The sequence below is a fragment of the Jaculus jaculus genome, chromosome 18, assembly GCF_020740685.1.
Source record: "Jaculus jaculus isolate mJacJac1 chromosome 18, mJacJac1.mat.Y.cur, whole genome shotgun sequence".
Taxonomy (NCBI): Eukaryota; Metazoa; Chordata; class Mammalia; order Rodentia; family Dipodidae; genus Jaculus; species Jaculus jaculus.
This window is the reverse complement of record NC_059119.1, coordinates 28,635,894-28,660,240: the sequence shown is the minus strand read 5'-3', so window position 1 is coordinate 28,660,240 and position 24,347 is coordinate 28,635,894. Positions and strand designations below refer to the sequence as shown.

Below are 24,347 nucleotides of genomic sequence, written 5' to 3'. Positions count from 1 at the left end.
TTTTATTTATTTATAAGCAGAAAGAAAGGTAGAGAGAGAGAGGAGAGACAGAGACAATAGCCATGCCAGGGCCTCCAGCCACTGCTAACAAACTCCAGGTACATGCACCACTTTGTGCATCTGGCTTTACATGGGTATTGGGGAATTGAACCCTGGTCTGTAAGCTTTGCAGATAAGTGCCTTAACCTCTCTCCACCCCCAGCCCTGAATTTCTGATTTCTGAATTGCCTCTCTATATTTCACAATACATGTGCATTACCTAATTACGCACTTATTTGTGTGTTTACATAGTTTGGCTGTCCTCATCGGTCTTAGGTAGGTTAGTATTGTACAGAAACAAGTCATGAGAGATACTTCAGTCTTCAAGAAGTTCAGCATAGTCAGCTTAGGGCAGAGCCACAGAAAGTGATGGCCAGGACCCCAAGATGGCAAATAAGCTTTAGCTTTCCAAATAGTGAGATGAGAACTGTGAAGAATGTAAAAGAAACCCCAGGTTTTCTAATGGGAAACTCTGAAAGACTGAACCTTCAGAGAAAGGGCATATAACAAATAGACCAGGCTTTAGCAGCTGAAACCAGCTCCTGAGCTCTTCAAACCCTGATTGGGTTAAGGTGATAATCAACTTTCTCTAACTTCCTACAGGGAAAGTAAAAATGTATCCATAGCCTTCAGCCAATGCTTGGCGTTGAATTTGAAAAACAAAAACTTAGCAGGCATATATACCCAGAGACAATGTCAAAAACAACGGATGGTCTATGGATGACATTGGAATGAGGTTATCAGGCATGGCTCCTGGAGTTCTGTGTTTTAGAAAAGTTTGAAAACTTTATATAAGTTTATGATCAATTTTGTCAGGAAATTCGATGACAAGAAGGGGAATAGAGAACTAGGGCATATGAAAAATAATTAAACAGATAATCTAGAGCTAAAAGATGGCCATACATGAAAATAAGAAATTAATAAAGAGGCTTCACAGCAGGTTAAATACATATGAAGATTAGTGACCTTTGAGGACAGGTCAATAGAAAATAGCCAGCCTCAGGCCCAGAAAGACGAAAGAATAGAAAATTCAGAATTTAAATCCATGATAATAATTGTACAAGGACTGGAGAGTTGGCTTAGTGGTTAAGGTGCTTACCTGTGAAGCCTAAGGACACAGGTTCAATTCCCCAGTACCCATGTAAGCCCGATGCCCAACGTGGTGCATGTGTGTGGAATTCATTTACACTCATTAGCAGTCCTGGAACATCCATTCTCTCTCTCTACCGCTTTCTCTTAAATAAATAAATAAAATGTTTTAAGAAACACAAGAGTTTGAGGGAGATGAAATACATTCAATTGAATTTACAGGCCACACTAGTTTCTTGCCTCTACTATTGATCCAATATGCACTTCACCTACTTTAAAAAAAAAAAAAAAGAATCCTCAAGTCCCTTGTCTAGAGCTCTTCAGTTTAGCAGCCACTGACTGATTATTTAAATTTAAAACATTAATGTACCTGGGTGTGGTGGTACACACCTTTAATCCCAGCACCAAGGAGGCAGAGATAGGAGGATTTCCATGAGTTTGAAGCCACTCTGAGACTACATAGTGAATTCCAGGTCAGCCTGGGCTAGAGTGACACCCTTCCTCAAAAAACCAAAAAAAAAAAAAAAAAAAAAAAAAATTCCAATGTAAATTCATGTCTTTGCTCAGACCAGCCACTTTTCCAGTGTTTAATAGTCCCATGTGGCCAAGAGCTTTTGTAGTGGATAGTATAAATATAAACCTTTATTAATTAAAAATTTTTATTTATTTGCAAGGAGAGAGAGAGAGGAGAGAGACAGAGAATGGGCACTCCAGGGCCTTTAGCTACTGTAGAAAAAATCCAGATGTATGTGCCCCTTTGCACATCTTGTTTACATGGGTACTAGAGAGTCAAACCCAGGTTGTCAGGCTTTGCAGGCAAGCACCTTAACTGCTGACCCATCTCTCCAGACCAAATATAAACCTTTCTATCCAACAGCATTCTCAACCCCTGATATTGTACATTTTTTAAACTTGTATTTTTATTTATTTAATTTATTTATTTGAGAGAAGGGGGGAGTAGAGAGAGAGAGAATGGGTGCACCAGGGCCTCCAGCCACTGCAAGCAAGCTCCAGACTCATGTGCCACCTTGAGCTTACATGGGTTCTGGGGAATCAAATAGAGGTTCTTTAGCTTTGTAGGCAAGCCCTTAATTTCTAAGCCATCTCTCCAGGCCGATATTGTGCATTTTTGACAGTTGATTTCTACTGTGATGCTCCAGGTTTTATGTGCTACGACTCGGCTCTGCAACAGCCAATTCCGTGGTCAACCACTATGGTGGTTTGACTGTAAAATATCCCCCATAGCTTCAGGTGTTTGTAATTACGCCTCACCCCCAGCCCCCCATCAGGTGGAACCGTGCTGGAGGAAGGGGGCCAGCGTTGGGGTCCTTGAGGTTTGCTAGTTTAAGCCAGTGAGTTTTCAGTGCCCAGCTCAGTCTTGCTGATGCCTCCCTGCTGCTGTTATATGACCATGTGAGCAGGCTGCTCTGCCACTTGAAACTGTAGCTGAAATCATGAGCCCTTTCCTTCTCTACGCTGTGTCTGGTCAGGTATCTTGGCACAACAATGAGAAGGCAACCCTTGCGACCACCAGCTGAAAGAAGACAAAATAATTTTAAAATTGCTCCCTGAGATTGAATGAATGGTGTGTGGGGGAGGGACCCGAGTCATCGCATGACTCCAGGCTCTGTTCTCTAGGGATACTCAGGCCATAGGCCCCATTTCAGACAGTAAAATGGCAAAAAATACATCTTGTTTTGGTTCCTGGGCTGTCATCAGGAAGCCCTTTTATTTTGAAAGGATGTGAGGGCAATGGGGCTCTTATTGAAGCGCATCTGGCTTCGGTACTTACTGACTTTTTAAAAATTTTTTATTGTTTATTTTTATTTATTTATTTGAAAGTGATGGACAGAGAGAGAGAGAGAGAGAGAGAGAGGAAGAGGCAGATAGAGAGAGAGAGAGAATGGGCGCGCCAGGGCCTCCAGCCATTGCAAACGAACTCCACATGCTTGCACCCCCTTGTGCATCTGGCTAACGTGGGTCCTACAGAATCGAGCCTCGAACCAGGGTCCTCAGGCTTCACAGGCAAGCACTTAACCACTAAGCCATCTCTCCAGCCCAACTTACTGACTTTTAAACACTGGGATCTTACTTTACCTGTGCTGTGTCTCAGCTGCTCACCGTAAGTCACTGCGCCTTTCCTTGACGTTCGGATTGTGACCACTACATGCAGTTTAGCCAATGTGAGCATTACTTTATACATTTAAGTGACATAGGTGCCATATGGCATCATGCGGGCTCTCAGTGTGGGTCAGGACACAAGGCTCATTCCATGCTGTTTCTTTTGTATCTTTCAGTGATTTCCCTCGAGGCTTCTGAGGATTCATCATTTGACAAAAAGAAAGAGACCTGGGCGTTTTTTGACGGTAAACCTACCAACTTTTCGACCATGAGACGGGAATAGAGAAATAAGAAAGGACATGGGTTTATTTTTCCCTGAAACTTACCCAGGAGTAAAAGTGGAAATCCCTGAGGGTCTTACCCACAGGTTTGGGAAGAGTCCAGATTAAAGCCCCTTCTGTCTGCTTGCTTTGTTTCGCTCCAAAATTTCAACTATCGGTCATACTAGGAAGGATCCTCCACAGAATACAAAAATGCAGAGGACCCAGTTGCCTACTGTGGCTACCTCGTTTCAGGTTGTTGCGGGAGTTTGGGGTTCTAAGAAGAGTTTAGAAACCTCGAACAAGTGCTTGTTGGGTCCATGTGAGATCCACCCCGGGGCTCTGTGTTATTCTCTTGAGATTTACTTGGAACTTGTTAAAAGCTACCCATTTGATTCCGGCAGGCTGCCAGACCAGGAACCGCAGCCTGCGAGGTGGTTCCCCAAGTGTGGTCCAGGACAGTCGCAGGGTCACCTGTGGGAGCTAGTTCCAAAGGCAGGCTGTCAGGCCTGGTCCTGCCCAGCTGTCCGAGCTCTGGGGTGGCATCTGGCATGTTGGGTTCTCCCAGGAGTTCCGGGTGATTCTGCTTCCTGTGCTCAGGTTTGAGCTTTGAAGCCAGTTCTCTATAGGGGTGTGCTTTCCCTCCAGTTTTTGGAGATTTTTTTTTTCTTTTCAAAAAAAAAACTTTATGAGAGAGAGAACAAGAGAGAGAGGGGGAGGGAGGGAGACAACTGGTGTGCAGAGGCCTTAGCCACTGAAAAGGAACTCCAGACACGTGCGCCACCTTGTTTGCATGAGCCAGCTGTGCACATATGTCGCTTCGTGCATGTGGCTGACATGGGTTCTGAGGAGCCGAACCTGGGTCCTTAGGCTTCACAGGCAATCCCCTTAAGCCACTGAGTGTTCTCTCTGGCCCTGGAGACATTTTTGGTTGCCACAGCTATGTGTGTGTGGGTGGGTTGCTACTAAAATCTTGTGGATGGAGAGTCGAGGGGTGTATCAGGTAGACATCCTAAAATGCACAGGACAGCCCCCGCATCAAAGAGTTCGGACCCCCAAATGAAGCAGATCCCTGCTTCAAAGAAAGGACCGTGTAGAGAAATTGTCACGACGTAGCTGAGGATTCCGACGATGAGTGATAATAACATCTGCTTTGCAAGTCTGGAGGCAGAGCCTTGGGTTTGGTTTGGTTTGTGAACTTCAAAGGTCAGGAACTTCTTGTGAAGGCTTTGGGTTGGTTGATGAGCAATGAGGTCTAAGGAGAGGTGTGTGTCTTGGGACCCCACCGTCACCCCGGTGAACCCAACATGATGGAATGAATGGCAGGACAGCAGGCTCTGGGGAAGAGCATGGGGATCCAAACCCACCTCCTCCAGGAACTCGCTATAAAGACACCTTGTCCCTTTGAAAGACGCGACTTCAATGGTGAATACTGTTTGCAGTGAGGAGTCACTCTGTGAAGACTTACCGATTGGCTCTGTGCTCACAGGTAGTTTTCCGGGTCATACTCCATCCAGAGATGATTCTTCCACGTCTTTTTTGTGGCTGCCTCTTTCTTTATTCGATGACTTTCTTCTAGCAAGTAAATCCCCAGTTCCCTCCCTCAGCCTCTCCTTCAGCTTCTGCTTGGGCAGAGGTGAAAAGGACCTCTGTTGCCCATGAAGCTGTAGAGAGGCATGGCTTTCCCTGCTGGCCACCACTGTGTGAAGCTGAGGCAGCCTGGTTGGTGGCCTGCGATGGGGTGGGATGATGGCAATCACCTGGGGAATTCTCAGGATTGCGTCAGGGGGAGTCTTGTGTGTCATTAGATGCGGAGAACCTTCAGGGGAGACCCCGATCCCTTCAGGATTCCACCCCGAGAGACTGATTATTACATTAGGAAGGGATGAAAGAGTTTGTATGTTCTGAATCCAAAGTGGTTTGGATGCAAGAGGTCTTCAGACCACATTTTAAAAATGTGATGGCACAAAAAGAAGATGTATATATTCCAAGGGACTATACCATTTACTCTCCACACACCTCCAACCTCACAGCATGATGAGACTCTCTAAGACACTTTGTATAATTTGCAGCATTTTATAACTGACATGTAAATATAGATTATCAGCATTACCCCCAACCTAACTCTGTGTGCAATCCGTAGACCAACATTGTCTTTCTTCTCAATAGAGACAAGCAGTTCCCCTCACAGTTCCTAATGGAGGGTCTCACCATGCATCGTGCATGCCTCAGGGCAGCTGGTTCCCAGCCTCCTTTCCCTGTGATGCCGGCAGCAGCGTTTTGCTTTCTTAACCTGCCACAGCTTTGGCGAGGTCAGCGGTGCAGGATCCCAGGCCTTTTGCCCTTTTGTTCCGGTTGGGAGCGCTTCCGTGTGGGTTGTGGACGGATATCCATCCTCCTGGGGCCCAGCTCAGCCTGGCTGTGTGCCTGCTTGCACAAAACAGGCATCGATTGTGAGACCTCTCCATGAGATGCTGGAGTGAGTTAAAAATCCCTCAGGGCTATTGTTCAGGTATTTTTGCCTTGAGCAAGAAGGTATTACAGGGTGCATTAAGCAAACTGTGGAAGTGCACAGAGTTTTATTGGCGGAAATACTCTCCCCTAGGCTCTTGCATATTGGCCTTGGGATTACCGAATACTGACTCTGAATCAGTGTGGTGGGGGTGAGTGTGGTCTTTGTGCTGGGGTCTCCCAGAATCAAAGCAGTACTGAATGCTCCTATCGGGTTGCCAGGCAACAGGTGCCTCTGTCCTGCCCAGGCTGGGTTGCTTGGCTGCCTGGGAGGATGGGCAGGAGGTGACACAGACATTGTTACCCCGTGTAGGCCTCCCTGTGGCGTGCACAGCCACTGTAGCCTGCCGGCCACACCATCTGCTGCAGGGAAGCCATGCATGTTCTTCAGTTTGTCTGAAAATGGTGCCTTTGGAAGTCCAGCGGTGAAAGATCAAGCTGCAAATGGATTCAGGGACTAAACCATGGTGTTTGGCATTACTGTCGATTAGGCACTGATAAGGCAGCATTTTATTTTATTTTGCTCTATTTGCTTATGGGTTTTCTTGCTTGTGGGGGAGTATGAAATCAAATCCAGGGCCTCATATATGCTATACATGCACTTTCCTACTGAGCTAGATCCCCAGCTCTATGTGGTAATTTATTTATTTAGTTAGTTAGTTTTTTGTTCTGATGCTGGAGAATGGAACCCAGGGTCTTATGCATGCCAGACAAGCAGTGTACCACTCAGGTACACCCCTAGCCTCCTCTTTGATAATTCAAAAGCCAGTTCTAGATTTGGTTAAGCGCTAACGTTTTAGTTTCAATCCTCAGATACGTGTTGTTGCGCTCGGTTCGAGTATTGAAACTCCTAAGCCAACTGTTAGGATTAGAAGGAATTTTCCATCAACTAAAGGGTAAGGGAGGAGACAGGCCTGCATGCCGGCTTAAGGACAGTCCTCAGGACAACAGTGCGACTCTACCAAATCTGTCATTAGGAAAAGGTGGTTGTGGCTTCCATCGCCTCCGATTAGCCTTTATTTGCAGAGATCACTGGAGGCGGAGTGTTTTTGAGCCGACTGTCTGCAGGATGGCTTGCCTTTATGTGGCCCAAGGCACGTTAGGCACAGAAAACACAGTCATGAGTTTTGGGTTGAATTGTTGCCCAGGGGAGGAAAACTGTTGTTCGGAGCTTTTTCTCTTCCTGGGAAGCGACCCTTTTGAAGCTCCCTATAGGTTCAAGAGCAGAACCGAGGGCAGCCACGGTTGCCTGTGTGAGTGTGGGGACCCCGCATGCATGTGAGTGGGGCTTGCTGCTGGGTGAACACACGCTGCCCCGGGGGTCCCGTGTGCTTGGCAGAGCAGCTGAGCCTTTCGGACCCGGCCAGATGTTTTCTCTTTTGATTCTGCACTGGCAGCTGCCTGTGGAGAGCCGGTCCCCCCCCCCCCCCTTCTGTGCCACATCTAGGAGGCTGCCGATCTGAAAACACCAGGGTGGAGCCAGCCTCACGTGTGCACAGCATGCTGCTGGGGACCACGGTTGCCACCCACCCATAGACTGGTTCCTCCTTGGTATCTGCGCTCTTGAGCCGAAGATGGGGTACAGATGAATGGGTGGGGTGACGACGGTGAAGCCGCGATGTTCCGGAGCCACAGACACTTCACCCAAACAGCATTCCCTCTGCTGTGAGAAGGAAACAGATGCCGAATCACCCTGACTTTTATCAGAGGCCCACATCTGAATCCCTCGGAGGTGGATTTTGTCTCTTCCTGCCCCAGTTCTGTCTGGCCCAGGAAAGTGACGGGGTTACTTACCTCTTTTTTTTTTTTTTTTTTTTTTTTTAGGGCAGTCTTCTTGGAGTAGTTTGTTCAGTGTGTATAAACCGGGATTGGCTCTGGGGGTCGTCAGGTTCTGATTGTCCTGTGTCCCCGAAGTCCTGCCCTGAGTCCTGGTTTGTGACTTCTGCTCTATCCTTCTGTCAGTCACAGTGTTTGCCTAGAACCCAGTAGTCCCATTGTTGAGTTTCACATTGTTGAAATGGAGCCAGAAGCCCATTCTGCCCAAACCCTCCCCAGTTCTGTACCGTGTCAATCCGTAAGGTCATGAGGTAGGACGCAGGTGCCTCTATGGATTTTCATGTTAGTATTTTAGAATATAGCGCCTTTGTTTCCTTCTAGAGCCCCTCGCATTACGATACCGACCAGCCATTCTAATGTGGCTGCTGTCCAGGGCCTTCCAAGTTGCTTCTGGTGGGAAGACCCAGTGGGTGTGTTTACCAGCACCATTTGGTGCTATTAAGGAATCTTGCTCACAATGCTTTAGTCCTGCTTCTAGATCTTTCCAGTTCTTTTCTGCTTCCATAACTGGTAGGGGTCTCTTCCTTCTGCCCACTCTCTTAAAGTTAAGACCAAGGGTTCCCTGTGTCCTATGGAACCTTCTGCTTATAGTCATCCCTTGATGTATGTGGGGAATTTATCCTAGGATTTCCCTGAACCCCAAGACTTCAAAATCTGTGAGTGTTCAGGTACCTTCCTGTCCACTTTAACACAACTCCAGGTGACCTACAATAATAGGTACAATGCCTGTGCTATGTAAAAAGTTTGAACGCTGCGGTAATTGAGGGCATGTGACAAGAAGAATGCGTACCCTCGTTCACTGCCATCGCAAGTTCTAGAAACATGTTGCATCCATGCTTGATTGAATCCGTGGACGAGGAAGCTCTAGATGCAGAGAACCAGCTGCCCTTTACTTGTAGTGTCCAAGAGCATGTGAGAACATGACAGGATGACCCCAGGGCCACAGGCTGCATCAGGCCTCCCTGGGGCCCTGGCTAGGTAGGAACCAACCGAACCTGAATATCTGGTTCCATTGCCTCCCCTCTTCCTGTTCTTTATTGACCTCCATCGGCCTCCCTTGCTACTTACCATCCCCCACCCCCAGCACTCTGTTCATTTTATTTCTCCAGGTTAAGCACTTACCTGCCCGCTTCTGTCGCTGAGGGCTTTGTGAGTGTTCCTGCTAGGAACTCGATCTTAGCATAGCGTGAGAGATGAGTTAAGGGTCAAGTTTATCCTAGAATCATCTGTCAAGGAGAACAAGAGCGAGGACCACTGAGTGGTCAACGAAGGTTCAGGCAGCTCCATTTCTCCCGAATCTACAACCCCGCCAGTCACACGTGTGAGTGACCCGGATTAGCCACAACCTCTCCAGCATGGAGTGGTGTCACTGCTGTTCATTTCAGCCATGCTACATGGTGTGTGGAATTTCTCACTTTGGCTTTTTTCCTTTTTAAATATTTATTTATTTATTTATTAGAGAGAGAGAGAGAGAGAGAATGGGCATGCCAGGGCCTCTAGCCACTGCAAACGGACTTCAGATTCATGAGCTATCATGTGCATCTGGCTTATGTGGGACCTGGAGAATCGAACCTGGGTTGCTTCGCAGGCAAGTGCCTTAACCACTAAGCCATCTCTGCAGCCCTTCTTTTCTTTTTTTGTGTGCGTCCTTCACGACTGAGGAAATTGAACATATTCCCATGTGTTTATCTGTCACCTGTGTATTCTTTTTTGGTAACACGTCTCTGTTTTACCCACTTCCCTAAGAAGATTGTTTGCTTTTTGTTTAAGGTATTTTTTTAAAAACGGTATTCATTTGAACCTGTGTGTGTATGTGTGTGGGAAAGGGGATGGGAGTTGGTGTGCCAGTCTCTTGCCACTTCAAATGCATGCTTCTCTGGCGTTAAGTGGGAATTGAACCCAGGCAGGCAGGCTTTGCAAGAGAGTGCATTTACCACTGAGCAATCTTTCCAGTTCCCTCAGGTTTTTGTTTTTTGAAAGTTATTTGCATTCTAGATACTAAGATATCTTTTGGATATCAAGTCTGCAGATATTTTCTTCTAGTCCTCAACTTGGTTTTCACTCTTCTCCTATAGCTGCTCACAGAGCAAATGTTTTCAATGATGTTTAAATCAAGTTGCTTGCTTTCTCACTTTTGTTGGGCCGAGGATTGAAAGTCCATGCCAGGCAGGTGCCATACCTCCAAGCCACTTCCTTGGCCCTCCAGCCTTACTTAGACATCTGGTACCTCAAGGTCGAGTCTAAGAGCTCTGCCTCCTGGTCTTAGATTTTACACGTGAAGCTCAGCTCATGGTTGTCTCTGAGTCCATTTGGTTTTTTTTTTTTTTTTTTTTTTGATTTTTCGAGGTAGGATCTCACTCTAGCCCAGGCTGACCTGGAATTCACTATGGAGTCTCAGGGTGGCCTTGAACTCAAGGTGATCCTCCTACCTCTGCCTCCCGAGTGCTGGGATTAAAGGCGTGCGCCACCACGCCCAGCTTGAGTCCATTTGTGTACGATGTGCCTTTCAGATCTCTACCTGTACGCCGTCCTCGTGTGCTGCGTGGGCATCCTCAGTGTCCTGCTCTTCACGCTGGTCATCGCCTGGCAGTCTGTGTTTCACAAGAGGAAATCCAGAGGTAAGATGGCAGAGAAGGGGCATGTCTGCAAGGAGTGGCCACCCTCCCACACACGGGTGGAAGATGCTGGGCCAAAAGTACCACGTTGGTGGAAACAGAATCCTGGTCAGTGATTGTTTACCTGAGCCTTGGGAAGCCAAAGGAACGAGATGTTTTCCCTTAGCTACTGCTGGGATCAGCTGACCACAGTTTCGTCATCTAAATCCTCCCCTTTCCTCACCTCCCTTCCAGGAGGGAATGGGTAGTTAGGGTGACTAGGCCCCCTAAAAATAAAAAGGCAGGAAAATGCATCTCTTGCCTACTTCCCTAGACCTGTTTTATCACAGACAACCTAAACCCCTCCTTGGGAGGGAGGTCTTTCTTAGGATTTAAACACTGTGTGGTCAAGTTCAGCCCCAAGAACTTGGCGTCAGGGCTAGCTCTCTCCTGAGACAGCCCCTAGCCTAAGCAACCAGCTGTCCTTCTGGTTCACCTGATCCAGAAGGCAGGGACCACCACCATAAGGTTATAAATACCTTTGCGAAGGGAGGGCAGGCTTTCAGAGCTGCCTGGTTACTTGGGAACTTCCAGCTGCTGGTGAGTGTCCCCTGGGCTGGGCTCAGAAGCTCACTGAGCCGTGGGGACAGCCCCCTGGCCCTTACTCTCCACGTGGACTCTTTACCTCCTCCAGCTCCCCACATGGCAGGAGCTCCTTAAACTTTCTTTTCTCTCTGTCCTTTCCACGGCTTTTCCAAGGCCCTCCTACGTGGGATCTCTAGCCATGTGGGTGCCTTTCCTTGGCTCTGGTCTTCCCTCAATAAGTACAATCACTTAATAATTATCCTTCTTGGTCCATCTTATTCAATTCTTTGATTAAAATTAGAAACGAGCCTAGGGTTTGGGGTTCAAGGACCTTTCCAAACCCTGGGCACCCCGTTATGATTCCTTCCTGGTGCCTCCTTTGTCAGCGTCCCTGATTCTCTGGAGTCTCTCCCCAGTCCCTTCTTTCCTTCCATATTCTCAGGCATTGCAGATCCTTGGACTCCTGTCTCCCAAAGGAATGTTGTCTGTTTAATCTCCAATCTCTGCCTCTCAGTAACCCTCAGCTCCCCACTCTGTACACTCCAGGAATCTGTCTACAGGTGTGTGTCTGTTCTGTCCTCCAAAGCTGACTCCGAGAGCCTTCCTCCAGGGTGTCTGAACTTTTCGCTGGTTCAACCCTCTCCCCCCACTGCTACTCTTTGTCCCCACCGCACCCCATTCCCTCAGAACTTTCAGCACACCCTGGGGTCCAGCCATTGCTGGGTTCTGTAGTTAGACTGACCCCAGCGCAAGGGCAACCCTCACTGAGCACCCAAGGACTCTGTGTATCTTCTCCGTCATAGGAGACTCAGGACAGGAATGTGCCCATCGGAGAGCATTGTACAGAGGGCTTGGCTAGGCAAAAACAAAGCAAAACAAAACAAACAAATTGAAAAAAAAGTTCAAAACCCTTAGTACCTGTGTGCTGACATGTGGGTATCATTATTGTGATTAGCTCAGAGCCATGGATCTGGGAATGGTTACATTCAGTCTTCATGTTCATAGGAACCTTTAACCAGGGGAATCTGAGTGACATTTACAGAAGGTGACTGTCCCCAGAGGTGTGACTGGGGCCAAGGTAACCAGGAAAGGAGGACACACACCCAGGGACTAGCACCCAGGCGAAGCCACTGTTACCCCAGACCCCAAGGGAAGGGGGAGGGGAGGTTCTGGAACGTGTGGGAGAGGTGGCATGATCTACAGGGCCTCAGAAGAGAGGCTCAGGTGCCAACAGGAGGGCACGAGGACCCTGCATGCCCGGCCTCCTCTCCCCATGTGAAACTCTGGCTGTTCCTCTCCTCAGTACAGCCAGGACAGAGTGAGCAGGCAAGGAAGACAGAGATGCCTAGGGTGGCCTCCAGAGCCTGGGCAGGGCGGGCAGGGAGCAGAGGGGTGGGAGAGCACAGCAGCACATGGCAGCCCCAGCCACGGAGCCTGGACCACAGCCCACGCCTCTCTCCTCTGGAGCCTGGGCCCTTCTACCAGCCCCGCGGGACACCGTACTGCCCTCGAGAGCATTCCTCCCTGGCATCTGCCACCCGTCAGAACACCCCAGCCCCACTTTTGCTCTCTACCCTCAGCTGCTTCTCGAAGCTCGCCGCACTTGTTGAGCGTGGGTGTTGGCTCTTGCCTCTCTTCCAGAAAACTCTGCGAGGGCGGGACTGCGCATGTGGCCCGTCCTCCTTGGAATTTCACTCGTGACAGATGCTTCACAAATGGAGAACAAACAGATTTGTTTCCCAGATGCTCTGCTCCCAGCTGTTGGGGCTCAGATGCCACATAGCGGTTCCTCTGGCTGGAGGTCCTCCAAGGGCAACTGCGCCCAGGCTCAGGCATGATAACTTGCTCAGCAGGTGTGTGGGAGCCCAGGTATGGTGCAGGAAACAAAGCCCGGCCAGTGAGGGGCAGCTGGACAGACAGGACCATGTGGTGTCATTCCCCTGGCTTTCCAGAGAAACCTCAGAGAGCATAGATCCCGACAGCTCCACTCCCCCTTCCCACCCCTGAGTGGTCTTTGGGTGGGCAGCTGCGCTGTGTCTGAACAAACTCAGCTGTTTGAGGACATTTTATGAGTACCTGGTCTAGGCCAAGCACCTGCTCCACTCCTCCACAATTGTTGTTGTTGTTGTTGTTTATTTTTATTTATTTATTTGAGAGCAACAGACAAAGAGGCAGATACAGAGAGAGGGAGAGAATGGGTGCACCAGGGCCTCCAGCCACTGCAAACGAACTCCAGACACATGCGCCCCCTTGTGCATCTGGCTAACATGGGTCCTGGGGAATCGAGCCTCGAACTGGGGTCCTTAGGCTTCACAGGCAAGCGCTTAACCTCTAAGCCATCCCTCCAGCCCCTCCACATCTTATGTAGTGCTCATGGCTCCCCTGAGACAGAGCCTGATAACGTCCAGAAGCACGAAAATGGTGGAGGTGAGGCTTAGTTCCCAGCTGCAAGCGACCCACACTTCTATCTGGGGGTTGACCTTGGTGAAGAAATTTCCCTCTGACCTTTCATGGAGGTTGCTGCTGAGTCCGGGTAGGTCCTGCTTGCTGTGGGCCTAGCAATCAGACACCATTCTGCACCAGGGTTGCTCCATAGGCAGGAGGCCAGCCAGCTCTGCAGCTCTGGCCTACGGGCTCTTCCTGCCCTATCTTGCCCAGTAAAATTGAATGCACCTGATGTGACGCAGGGAACCTGTTTGCCCTTGGCTGAAGGGGTCTTTATCGTGATGTCGTAACCAAGAGGAGTTCCTGCCCTTGAATCAGCTCTCACTCGGAGCACCAAACACTGCGGGTCCCCACATATTCAAGTGCCTACTGCCGCATAATAAGCCACCCCGAAACACAGTCCAACCAACAGAACGCTCATTTGCTCAGAATTCGGCATTGCAGTCTGGGCTCTGCTGGGCCACTTGCCTGCCATTGCTGTCTGGAGTTCTGCCTTCCCTGATTAGGAATGGACCGGGATTGGAGACCCAGGATGGTGCCACCTCAGCACTGTGGTCACCTGCAGAGCTGGTGGCGCCCCCACCCCCACCGTTGTCTGACCAGTAAGGTAGTTAGAGTCCCCCACTTGGTGTTTCAGGCTCCAAGGACTAGCCTGGACTAGACATGGGCATAGGGCCACTGTCCCACAGTCTCTTTGCTAAAGCAAATCTCACAGGCAGTGTAGACTCAGCGGAGGAGATACTCGGCAGGTACCCATGGCCATCTTTAAACCACTCCACAGAGGAAAACCTTATTATTGTCTCTCCTGCTGTCAGACTGGAAGCAAGGGAGGTGTCAGGAAGGAGGAAAGGACGCAGCCCCAGTTACCACAAAGAATAATCGTGACTCTTGGGGTGCTAGGCCATTTCCATGGTAGCCAGCTAGTTCTTGAAGAGTGGGCACTGTTGTGTCCAAGCAGGTGTGGGGGTTGGCAGGGTGGGAGGAATTCCAAAATAGTAAATGCTAAAGTAAGAGCAGAGATAGGCACATCCCCCACGGTCGGGCTACATCCCAAGAGGATGGCCTGGCTGTTGCCAGTGACTGTCATTGAGAGCCATCAGGCACTTGTGGGACACACGATGTGTATCCAATTACCCCATGATATTCAGAAATGACATTACTAAAAACCAGTGATGTTCTTACCGGTTAACATTTAGCACGGTCTCACATACAGTCCATCGTGTTCTTTTTTTTTTTAATATTTTTATTTATTTATTTGAGAGCGACAGACACAGAGAGAAAGACAGATAGAGGGAGAGAGAGAGTGGGCGCGCCAGGGCTTCCAGCCTCTGCAAACGAACTCCAGATGCGTGTGCCCCCTTGTGCATCTGGCTAACGTAGGACCTGGGGAACCGAGCCTCGAACCGGGGTCTTAGGCTTCACAGGCAAGCGCTTAACCACTAAGCCATCACTCCAGCCCAGTCCATCATGTTCTAACAACCTGGCATCACTGTGATTAAAACTAAATCCATGTGGGAAGGGCTGAGAACGGCACTTGGCTTGAGAAGGGTCGGGGCGTCATTGTGAAATGGAGGCTTTCTAGGATGTTCCCGTCAGAGTGTGTTAACTGGGCTTCCAAATATAAGGGCTTCCCTTGCCTGTGTGTTGGGGACAGAGAGCATCAAGGTTTGCAAGATGTTTCCACCCGGATGGTGCCTGCTTTCTAGTTTCCTCAGCAACATCTGTCTGGAGAGAGGACACCACTATGATAACCTTGGCTCTCCCAGAAGCCAGGCCCCAGGCTGGGCCTCCTTGCTACAGCTCAGCCTCAGCCTGCTCATGCCTCCCGGGGAGGGCGTCTGGCCAGCTCAAGAGCTGGGGAACTGGTTGCACCCATGTGTTGCTGGCTAAGTGCTGTCCACTTCCTGTCCTGAGTGTGAGTCTTTGTTCCTGCTCTGCATTAGTGCCTACAGTGTCCAGCACCTCATCCCACAGCCTCTGCAGCTGAGCCACCCTGGAGAACACCAGTCCTGGAAGACCTAAGCCCAGGGCTGAGCCCTGCATTTTTCTGCTGTTTCTTCAAGGACATAAGTTTCTAATGGCCTTTGCTTATTTAGGAATCTGTCCGCATCTTACGCCAGTGGGAGGTTCCAACGATCCCCCAGCCCTCTGTGTTTGAGCTTTGAGAACAGTCTATAAGGCACACTGGAACCTTCCAGGGAGGGTAGGCAGCTTAACCTCTCTGATCGCGCTCCTCGTTGTGAGCTCTGATACTGGTTCACCACACTTGGTATGCTGGAACCAGAGACGGGACGCCCCAAGGCTCATTAAACACCCATCGTTCCCCAGATTTGAGGTGGGGGCCAGGGGAGAAGACCACAGAGGATATGATGGGTAGCTGGCCATCACAGGGAGCAGAGGCCTTGAGAAGGTTGAAGGATTCACTAGCCTGTAATCAGAACTGCCCGGACAACCCTAGGGTGAGCCCTGTTATCTTCAGTGTGGGCTGGGGTGATCCAGTGGCTCCTGCTGGGTCTCACTGGCTCTGGCTTAGGCCCGCTTGCGAGAGAAAGAGAGAGAGAGAGAGAGAGAGAGAGAGAGAGAGAGAGAGAGAGAGAGAGAAACAACCTCTTTGGAGGGCTTATGAGCTTTGCTAGCAGCCTAGTGGAAAGATCCCTGGATTTAGAGCAAGATTCAAGTTCCTTTATTCACAAAGAGTCTTCTGAGACTACAAAGACAGACCCTCATGGCAGGCTGCATGTGGTGAACAGAGCAGCTCACCTCTATGATGTTTGGGAAGCAGAAAGAGAGAGGGAAAGCAAGAGGCTTGGGACATGACAGATCCCCCTCCCCCCAAAGGTATGCCACACAGGATCCTCCCTCTCTCTCTCTCTCTCTCTCTCTCTCTCTCTCTCTCTCTCTCTCTCTCTCTCTCTGAGGTAGGGTCTCACTCTGGTCCAGGCTGACCTGGAATTAACTCTGTAGTCTCAGGGTGGCCTTGAACTCACGGTGATCCTCCTACCTCTGCCTCCCGAGTGCTGGGATTAAAGGCATGCGCCACCACGTCCGGCAGGATCCACTCTCTTAAACTACATCCCACCTTTGAAGTTTCCATCACCTGCCAATAGCCCATCATCAGATTCCGAACCCATTAATGAACAAATCCATTGACGAGGTCAGAGCTCTCAGGATCCAATCACTTCCCCCAAGACCTGCCTCTGAACCTTATGATACGAGCCTGGGTGACTGAGCCCTCAGTGCACAAGATGCAGCTTCCACAGGTGCCTTCTTCTGGGAGGGGAGCACCTTGCCTGGTCACATTCCTTCATGGGCACCAGCCCTGCAGCTAGGTCAGCCCTCCCCTCCTAAGGCTGGCACATGCTGGCACAGCAGACCAGGTGAAACACAGATATAATCTTGTTCCATTACAAAGATTTAAAAAAAACAGGTAAAATTAATTTTAACATGTTTATTTATTTAAATTTAATCCTTCATGCATATGTATTGCATTTTTGTCATATATATGCCACGTTACCCTTCCTTGTCCTTCTCAGCCCCTCTGTACTGCTCTGTCATCTGCTCACCACGGGGGAGAGTGGCCTTCCAAGCTCCTCTCTCCATGAAAATGTTGACTGGACCCATCATATGTAGATCTTATGCAGAAACAGCTCCCCTTTCCTGAGCACGGATGGCACATCCCTCAACACAGGGAAGCTCCTGACCCAGCCCAGCTCTGCTGCTCTAACTGTGGCACATGATGCAGACCACTCTCTCCTTCTTTAAGTTCTCCGTTTCTCTGAGAAGGGCACAAGAGCAGACGCTGGAGGGCTCCTCGGTCAGGCTGCTGCACTGGTGCTCCTGGGGCGGGTGCTCAGGCTGTTGGAGCAGAGTAGAGACAGACCTTCACGGCCTCAGGGTACTGGAGGCTGGCGGTGCTGAGCCAGCCGGGTAGGTTTCTCCTATGGCCTGTCCTTGGCTTGCATATGGCATCGTCTCCCTGTGCCTTCACGCCATCTTCCTGAGTCTCAGTGTGTGATCTGGTCACCCTTGGTAGAAGCACACCAATCTTGTTGAATTAGGGCACATCCTAATGGCCCTATTTTAACTCTATTAGCTCTTTAGAAGGTGCTGTGTCTAGTTACAGTCCCATTCTGAAGTCCTGGGATTAGGACATCAACATATAAATTCTAGAGGGGAACACGATTTAACCCAGCCAAACAGCAGCTGTGTGGCAGGTTTGGGACATGACAGGCAGGTTTGCCAATCTCTCTGTGCTTCCCTGCCCCTCCTTGTATCAAGGACAATGACAACTGACTGTGAAGTGAAGATCAAATTGGAGTACAAAGTTCTGGTCTTCAAACATTTTTGTCTGGGTAGCTCAAACTGACTTCAAAACCTGTGCCCTTGATCTTTTTTTGTTGGCCTCTCGGTGTTTTCATTCTAAATGCAAATGAAATGATTTTCAAAGCATCATTTCCAGAGCATTACATATATTAACATTTTGAAGTGGTCATCAACCCCTTTTGTATTTAAATGTCTTGATTTTCATTACCAGATTATTTATTTTAAACACTCCACAAAGGGGAGAAAACACCATGAGATTTTATATTGTCCCCTTTGCTCTTTGAATTTTTACCTTCGTCTCCCTCTCCAACCCACACTTTATTTTACTTTAATACAGCTCTTGTTTTGAAAACGTTTTACTGGTTACCCCGTTACAAATACCTGCAAATTAGTCCATGCATACACATTTAAGTTCATAATCTTTTCATTTTATCATTCCATATGTCTCTGGGTATTAAAATATTGTTAGACAGTCAAATGATCAATATTGCACAATTAACAACAGTTGAAGACAGTATAACATGAGCCAAAGCAACATAAATATACACCTGTTATTATTATTAATTAGATAATAATTATAATTACTAGATAAATAATTACCAAACATTAAAGGGTAAAATTTTACTTAAAATTTTGCATTTTTATTGAAGTGGATTCAGCACTTCACATACTCTCATATGATTTTGCTTGGGGATATAATTCACCCCTTCCTATTTGGTTAACAGATACGTTCTCAGAAACACTACCCATAATATAAAAGCAGGCAGGAATGAATACAATTTTCTTATATAACTCAATTCCTTAAACTGCTTCTGGGTTAAATAATGATCTGTCATCAAAAATGATTTTTAGTACTCAGCTGACACCCAAATTAGGTCATTATTTAATCCTTGTTAGAAGCAGAGTATTGGGAACTCTGTCCTTGAGAAGTTCAGCTGCTGAATCATGAGTTATTCACGGCCTCAGAGAACATGGATGCTTCACATCACCTCGTGTTTCCTGCCTGCTGGCAGTGCTGTCTAGGACAGTAAACCCCGATGAGTTAAAGGTGCACCTTGGCTTTATAAATTAGATATTAGGGTGATATTATAAGCAAGAAAGGGAAGGAGTCAGGCGCGTTGTGAGAGAATCCATTCTTGATGACGAACAGGAGGACCCAAGAAGTTGACTCCTGTCAAACTGTCCCTAAGAGCGTGAAGAGAGCAAGGCCCTGGGCGAAGGAACATGGACCCATGAAGCAAACTTAGAGTACTGCATAAACACGGGATTGCCGCTGGGCGTGGTGGCGCACGCCTTTAATCCCGGCACTCAGGAGGCAGAGGTAGGAGGATCTCTGTGAGTTCAAGGCCAGCCTAAGCCTACATAATGAATTTGGGCTAGGGTGAGACCCTACCTTGAAAATCCAGAAAAGAAAGAAAAGAAAGAAAAAAACACACATGATTGTTCAAGATACACTTTGGTTAGTGTTATTGTTGTTGCATCCATAAATGATCTAGCACAATTTACTTGTCTGCAATTTGGGCTGGGCTTAGCTAAACAGTCCAGCGGGTCTCACCTTGTAGCCACGCGGCTGCTCCCAGATGATCCACCTGGGACTTCACTTGGACTGACTCAGGTCTGCCCCATGGAGTCCCATCTTTCAGTGGGTCAGCGGAAGCACTGATAGAAGACAGGCTCCCTGTACCAAGAGAGACCCATCTCCCAGACACAGCGTCTTTAATGCCTCAGTTCATGGCGCATTGACTAATGTTCCCTTGGCCCAAGCAAGTAATGTGGCCAAGCCCTAGTCATCATGGAGTGGAAGGTGTTTCTCATGGGTGTGGACAGAACCAAGGAGGTGGGATTCACCCGATCTGGCCTTGTAACTATCCTCCACATGATTCAGGGTTCCCCTGGATTTGTATTTTTTTCTGCTGGAATGAACTCAACTTCCAGTCTTACTGCATTAGGTACCCAGCTATTCTTATTTTTTCTACTGTAGACAGAAGCTTTCCTCAGAGGACTCACTGTAGAAGGGCTCTGAGACTAGTTACCCAAGGACCTCTTTTTGCTGTTTGTTTGTTTGTTTGAGGTACAGTGACACTACGTATCCAAAGGCTGGCCTTTATCATGAGCGTCTCCTGCCTTAGCCATCCAGGTGTTGGGATTACAGATGTGTACCAACACATCGGACTCTCCAAGACTCTCTTTTGGGTCTTAGAAGAGCATTAGTCAGAGAATGCAAATCCATTTTTTGTCATGAGAAACTTCCAGGTTGAAACAGACTGTTTGTTACTGTCTGGTCCCAAGGGGGTGTTCTCATGACTCATGCAGAACTCAGAAGTTGAGGGACTTTTATTGCTCCAGGTTAGAAGACAAGTCATTCTGCTTTGGTCGAAGGTGATTATTATGATTTATACAGCCTCCAAGTCTGGTCCATGACTTCATGCCTGGTGCAGTTCAGAACCAGAACAGAATCAAGTCTCTGTGGGGTCCTCTAATGTTGCAGCTGAAGCCCAGAGCTGGCTGGTGTAGCCCCAACATCTAAGAAAAACCTACATTTCAGGTAACTTGAAACTAACCTTTATTTAACATCTGTTCTTTTTCCTTTCGCAGTGAGACATTATTTGGTGAAATGCCCTCAGAACAGGTAGGAATATTTCTTATTGTTGTTTTTTCTTTTCCAAATGAAACTCCTTGCTATTTTACTTTCTTTTGATACTACTAAGAAATCGGTGAGATGTGTATTTCTACCAGAAGATCTGCATGTTGGTCCACACATCAGCACAACTGTGTTCTGCATGTCTTTGCATGTCTGAAGAGCCACATTGTTGGCCATTACTTGTAGAGGGTCTAGACTGCACGTGACTTATGCTGACCCATCCTGTATCCTGTGTGTGTGTGTGGGGGGGGGGTTGGCATGTATCCCATAGGGCTGCACAGGAGCTCCTCTTAGGTCTGAGTCATCTAGACACCATCTGACCACAAGCACCTCTTCCATCAGTTCGGACTTCTCTGTGTGCCACTTTTGCTAGTGACACACGCCACAGAAAACTCGGCATATTAGGAGACATTGCAAACTCATAGCATGTGTAATGGTTTGAATGTAATACTCCTCATAAACTCATGTGTTTGAACACTTATTTCCTAGCACAGTGGTTCTGTTTTAGAAGGTCGTAGAGCTTTTAGGGGATGGGACCTTGCTGGAGGACATGTTATTGGGGTAGGGCCTTGAGCTGTCACAGGCATCCTGGCTTTCTGACTTCTTCCTCTCTACTTGCTCCCTCTGGACATGATGACGTGACGCTGGCTTTCTCTCCTGCCCCGCTCTCCCTGCCATGAAGGACTTTTGCCCCTGGAACGGTATGCTAAATGAAACCGTTCTCCTTCCCTAAGCTGCTTCTGGTAGAGCATTTTGTTCCAACAACAAGATAGTGGTTGATTACAAAATATGGGACTTCCATTTTAGAAGATTTCAGGGGCTGGAGAGATAGCTTAGCAGTTAAGGTGCTTATCTGAAAAGCATAAGAACTCATATTCAAATCTCCAGATCCCATGTAAGCAGATGCACAGTGATACAAGCATGCAATGTCACACACACACAAAGGGGACGCACACATCTGGAGTTCATCTGCAGTGGCTGAAGGCCCTGGCACGCCCATTCTCTTTCCTCTCTCTCTCTCTCTCTCTCTCCCTCTTTCCCTTTCAAATAAATAAAATAAAAATGAAAGATTTCAGTGGGACCCAGAACTTCCTACTGGAATGCTATGAAGAAATCAGTCAGTCATAGTAGAAACTAAAAAAGTCACAACTTGAGTGAGGAAAGAAAATTGACCAGATCAATACTGAGATTACTTGGATGTTGAAATGAGCTGACAATGATTTTACAGCAGTTATCACAATATGTTTTGCTATCCAATTACATATTTTCAAGTAAACAACAAACAGAAAATCTCATCCAGTAGAGATTATTTTGAAAAGTAGAAAGTGTAGAATCAAAAAATATAACAACAAATAAAAAATATTCTTCAGTTGTTTCGGTAGTAGAGTAGTAATATCAGTAGGTAATTGGAGAAACAGAAAGCATCAATAGAATCTATTCACCTGAACCACAGATAGAAAATAGGCTGAAAACAAACAATGGATAGTCCTTAAGAACCAAAAAGATTAAAGAGCTGACAGTCCATCATCAGAGTTACAGAACAAAGAGTTGAAAGAGTATTAGAAAAAAGTAATGGTTGACTACTCCCCAAATTTGGCAAAAGAAAAAGACCTGTAATTTACATGAGTTACACTAAATTCCACATGAAAACGTATGACAATTAAAGAAAAGATGAGCTTGGACACCAATGCGCATCTCTTCTGACTCTAAGGATGGCAGAACGAGCTGGGCGGCACATATTCTGTAGCCAGCAAAACTTTCCTTCAGGAGGGAAGGAGAAATGAAGACATGCTCAAATGAAGAAATACAAGGAATTTGTTACTAGATGACCTGCTTTAGAATCATATCTAACAGAAATTTTTGGGACAAGAAAACAGCAAACTTGACACATTAGGAAGGAAGGAAGAACAATTGGAAGAGCAGATGCATCTATTAGATTATTCATTTTATGAATACTACCGAGTTGCAAGATGAAAATTTGAAGATTGAAAAGATAATGTTGACCAGTGTGAGACTCATGCAGTGACATTTAAAAATGACAACGATAAAGGCTGGAGAGATGCCTTAGCGGTTAAGGTGCTTACCTGCGAAGCCTAAGGATCCATGTTCAACTCTCCAGATCCCACGTAAGAGAGATGCACCCGGGTGAGGCAAGCTCAAGGTTGCACATGCCCCACTAGTTGGCGCAAGCGTCTGGTGTTCGATTGTAGGGGCTGAGGCCCTGGTGCACCAATTCTCTCTCTCTGCCTCTCAGTCTAAAATAAAAATAAATAAATAAAAGAATTGCTTTTAAAAAAGACAAAGACAAAATGGCCTTGATAGAAAAGAAGCCTGCATACTTCACTCAGTGAGCGAAGGTTGATGCCAATAGACTATGGCCTGTTGTATGTGCATACTGTAATGTCAAGGCAACTAGTAAAATAACTACCCTCTGAAAAACACTATGGGAAAATTGAGATAAACCTTCAAATAACAGAAAGAACATTTAGTAAATTAAGAAACAGAGGAATAAGAATCATAAGAAAGAAAGAGCATTAATAATAAAATGGCAGGCTTAATTGTGCACACACTTTATCGTAAATGTAAATGCATCAGTAAAATCTACTGGCAGAATAGATTTCAAAGATGTGTACTACTGTATTCTGTTTATAAGAAATGCACTTCATATACATGACATAAGTAGGATGAAAGTAAAAGGGTGGGAAAATATATACCACTAAGACGATTAAAAATATACCTGAGTGGATATACTGTAATTTAATAAAATAGACCTCAGGGAAAACCTTCCTAGAGGCCCCTAGCAACATTAGATGACAATATGACCAATCTTCCAGGAACACAGAGGAACTAAATGAATTTGCATCAAACCACAGAGACAAAGAACTCAAATAGCCAAAGCTGAAAGAGTGAAGGAAGGACAGACAGATCCATACTTGTAGGTGGAGACTTCTTGTCAGCAATTAACAGGCCGGCCATAGGTCCCAATTCTACACACTTATTCAAGACATAAGCATCACCCTAAACCAACAGGTCTAGTCAATCCATATCAAGCACCCAGCTACAGAAAAACACATTTTCTTTCATGCCCCTGTGAAGTATTCACCACTGACCATCTATTAGGTGGTAAAACAAATCTCAAAAAATTTAAAAGAACTGAAATCATATACTTACTATATGCTTTGATTACAGTGAAACAGTGAAATCAAGCAGAAATGTAACAAAACAATGCCAGGGAAAACTCTAAACATGTAAAAATTAAGTAGCACACATTTTTAAATAATATTTTAAATTATTTATTTATTTATTATTTATTTGAGAGCAGAAGACAGAGATAGATAACAGATGATAGATAGAAAGAATGAGTGACTGTTATACGGGAGTGCCTGAGCCTCTTACCATTGTGAATGAACTCTAGATGCATGCACCACTTTGTGCATCTGGTTTTACATGGGTACTAGGGAATTGAACTCAAGCTAGCAGGTTTTGCAAGCAAGTGCCCTTAACTGCTGAGCCACCTCCCCAGGCGAAATAACACAGTTTTGTTTTGTTTTTAATTTTTTTTGTTTATTTTTATTTGAGAGTGACAGACAGAGAGAGAAAGGGGAGGGGGAGAGAGAGAGAATGGCCGTGCCAGGGCCTCCAGCCACTGCAAACGAACTCCAGACGCGTGTGCCCCCTTGTGCATCTGGCTAACGTGGGTCCCGGAGAATCAAACCTCCAACCAGGGTCCTTAGGCCTCACAGGCAAGCACTTAACCGCTAAGCCATCTCTCCAGCCCTTAACACACAGTTTTTAAGCAATCAACTCACTGTAGATTACATAAGTAACTTTTGGAAATGAAGAAATAGGATTTACATTTTCTGTTTTCAAAACTCATTCTAATGCTATAGTAATCAAGCCAGT

General features: G+C 46.9%; 1 protein-coding gene across 1 annotated transcript in view; it reads left to right on the top strand.

Annotated features, from left to right (window-relative positions):
• The window catches only part of Vstm4 (V-set and transmembrane domain containing 4), a 109,009-nt gene that overhangs the window by 34,789 nt on the left and 49,873 nt on the right, over positions 1–24,347 (top strand). The window contains exons 3-5 of the mRNA XM_045137841.1: positions 3,426–3,494; positions 10,367–10,474; positions 20,399–20,432. Of these exons, the coding sequence (XP_044993776.1) occupies positions 3,426–3,494; positions 10,367–10,474; positions 20,399–20,432 (211 nt within the window). The remainder of the gene's footprint in view (positions 1–3,425; positions 3,495–10,366; positions 10,475–20,398; positions 20,433–24,347) is intronic.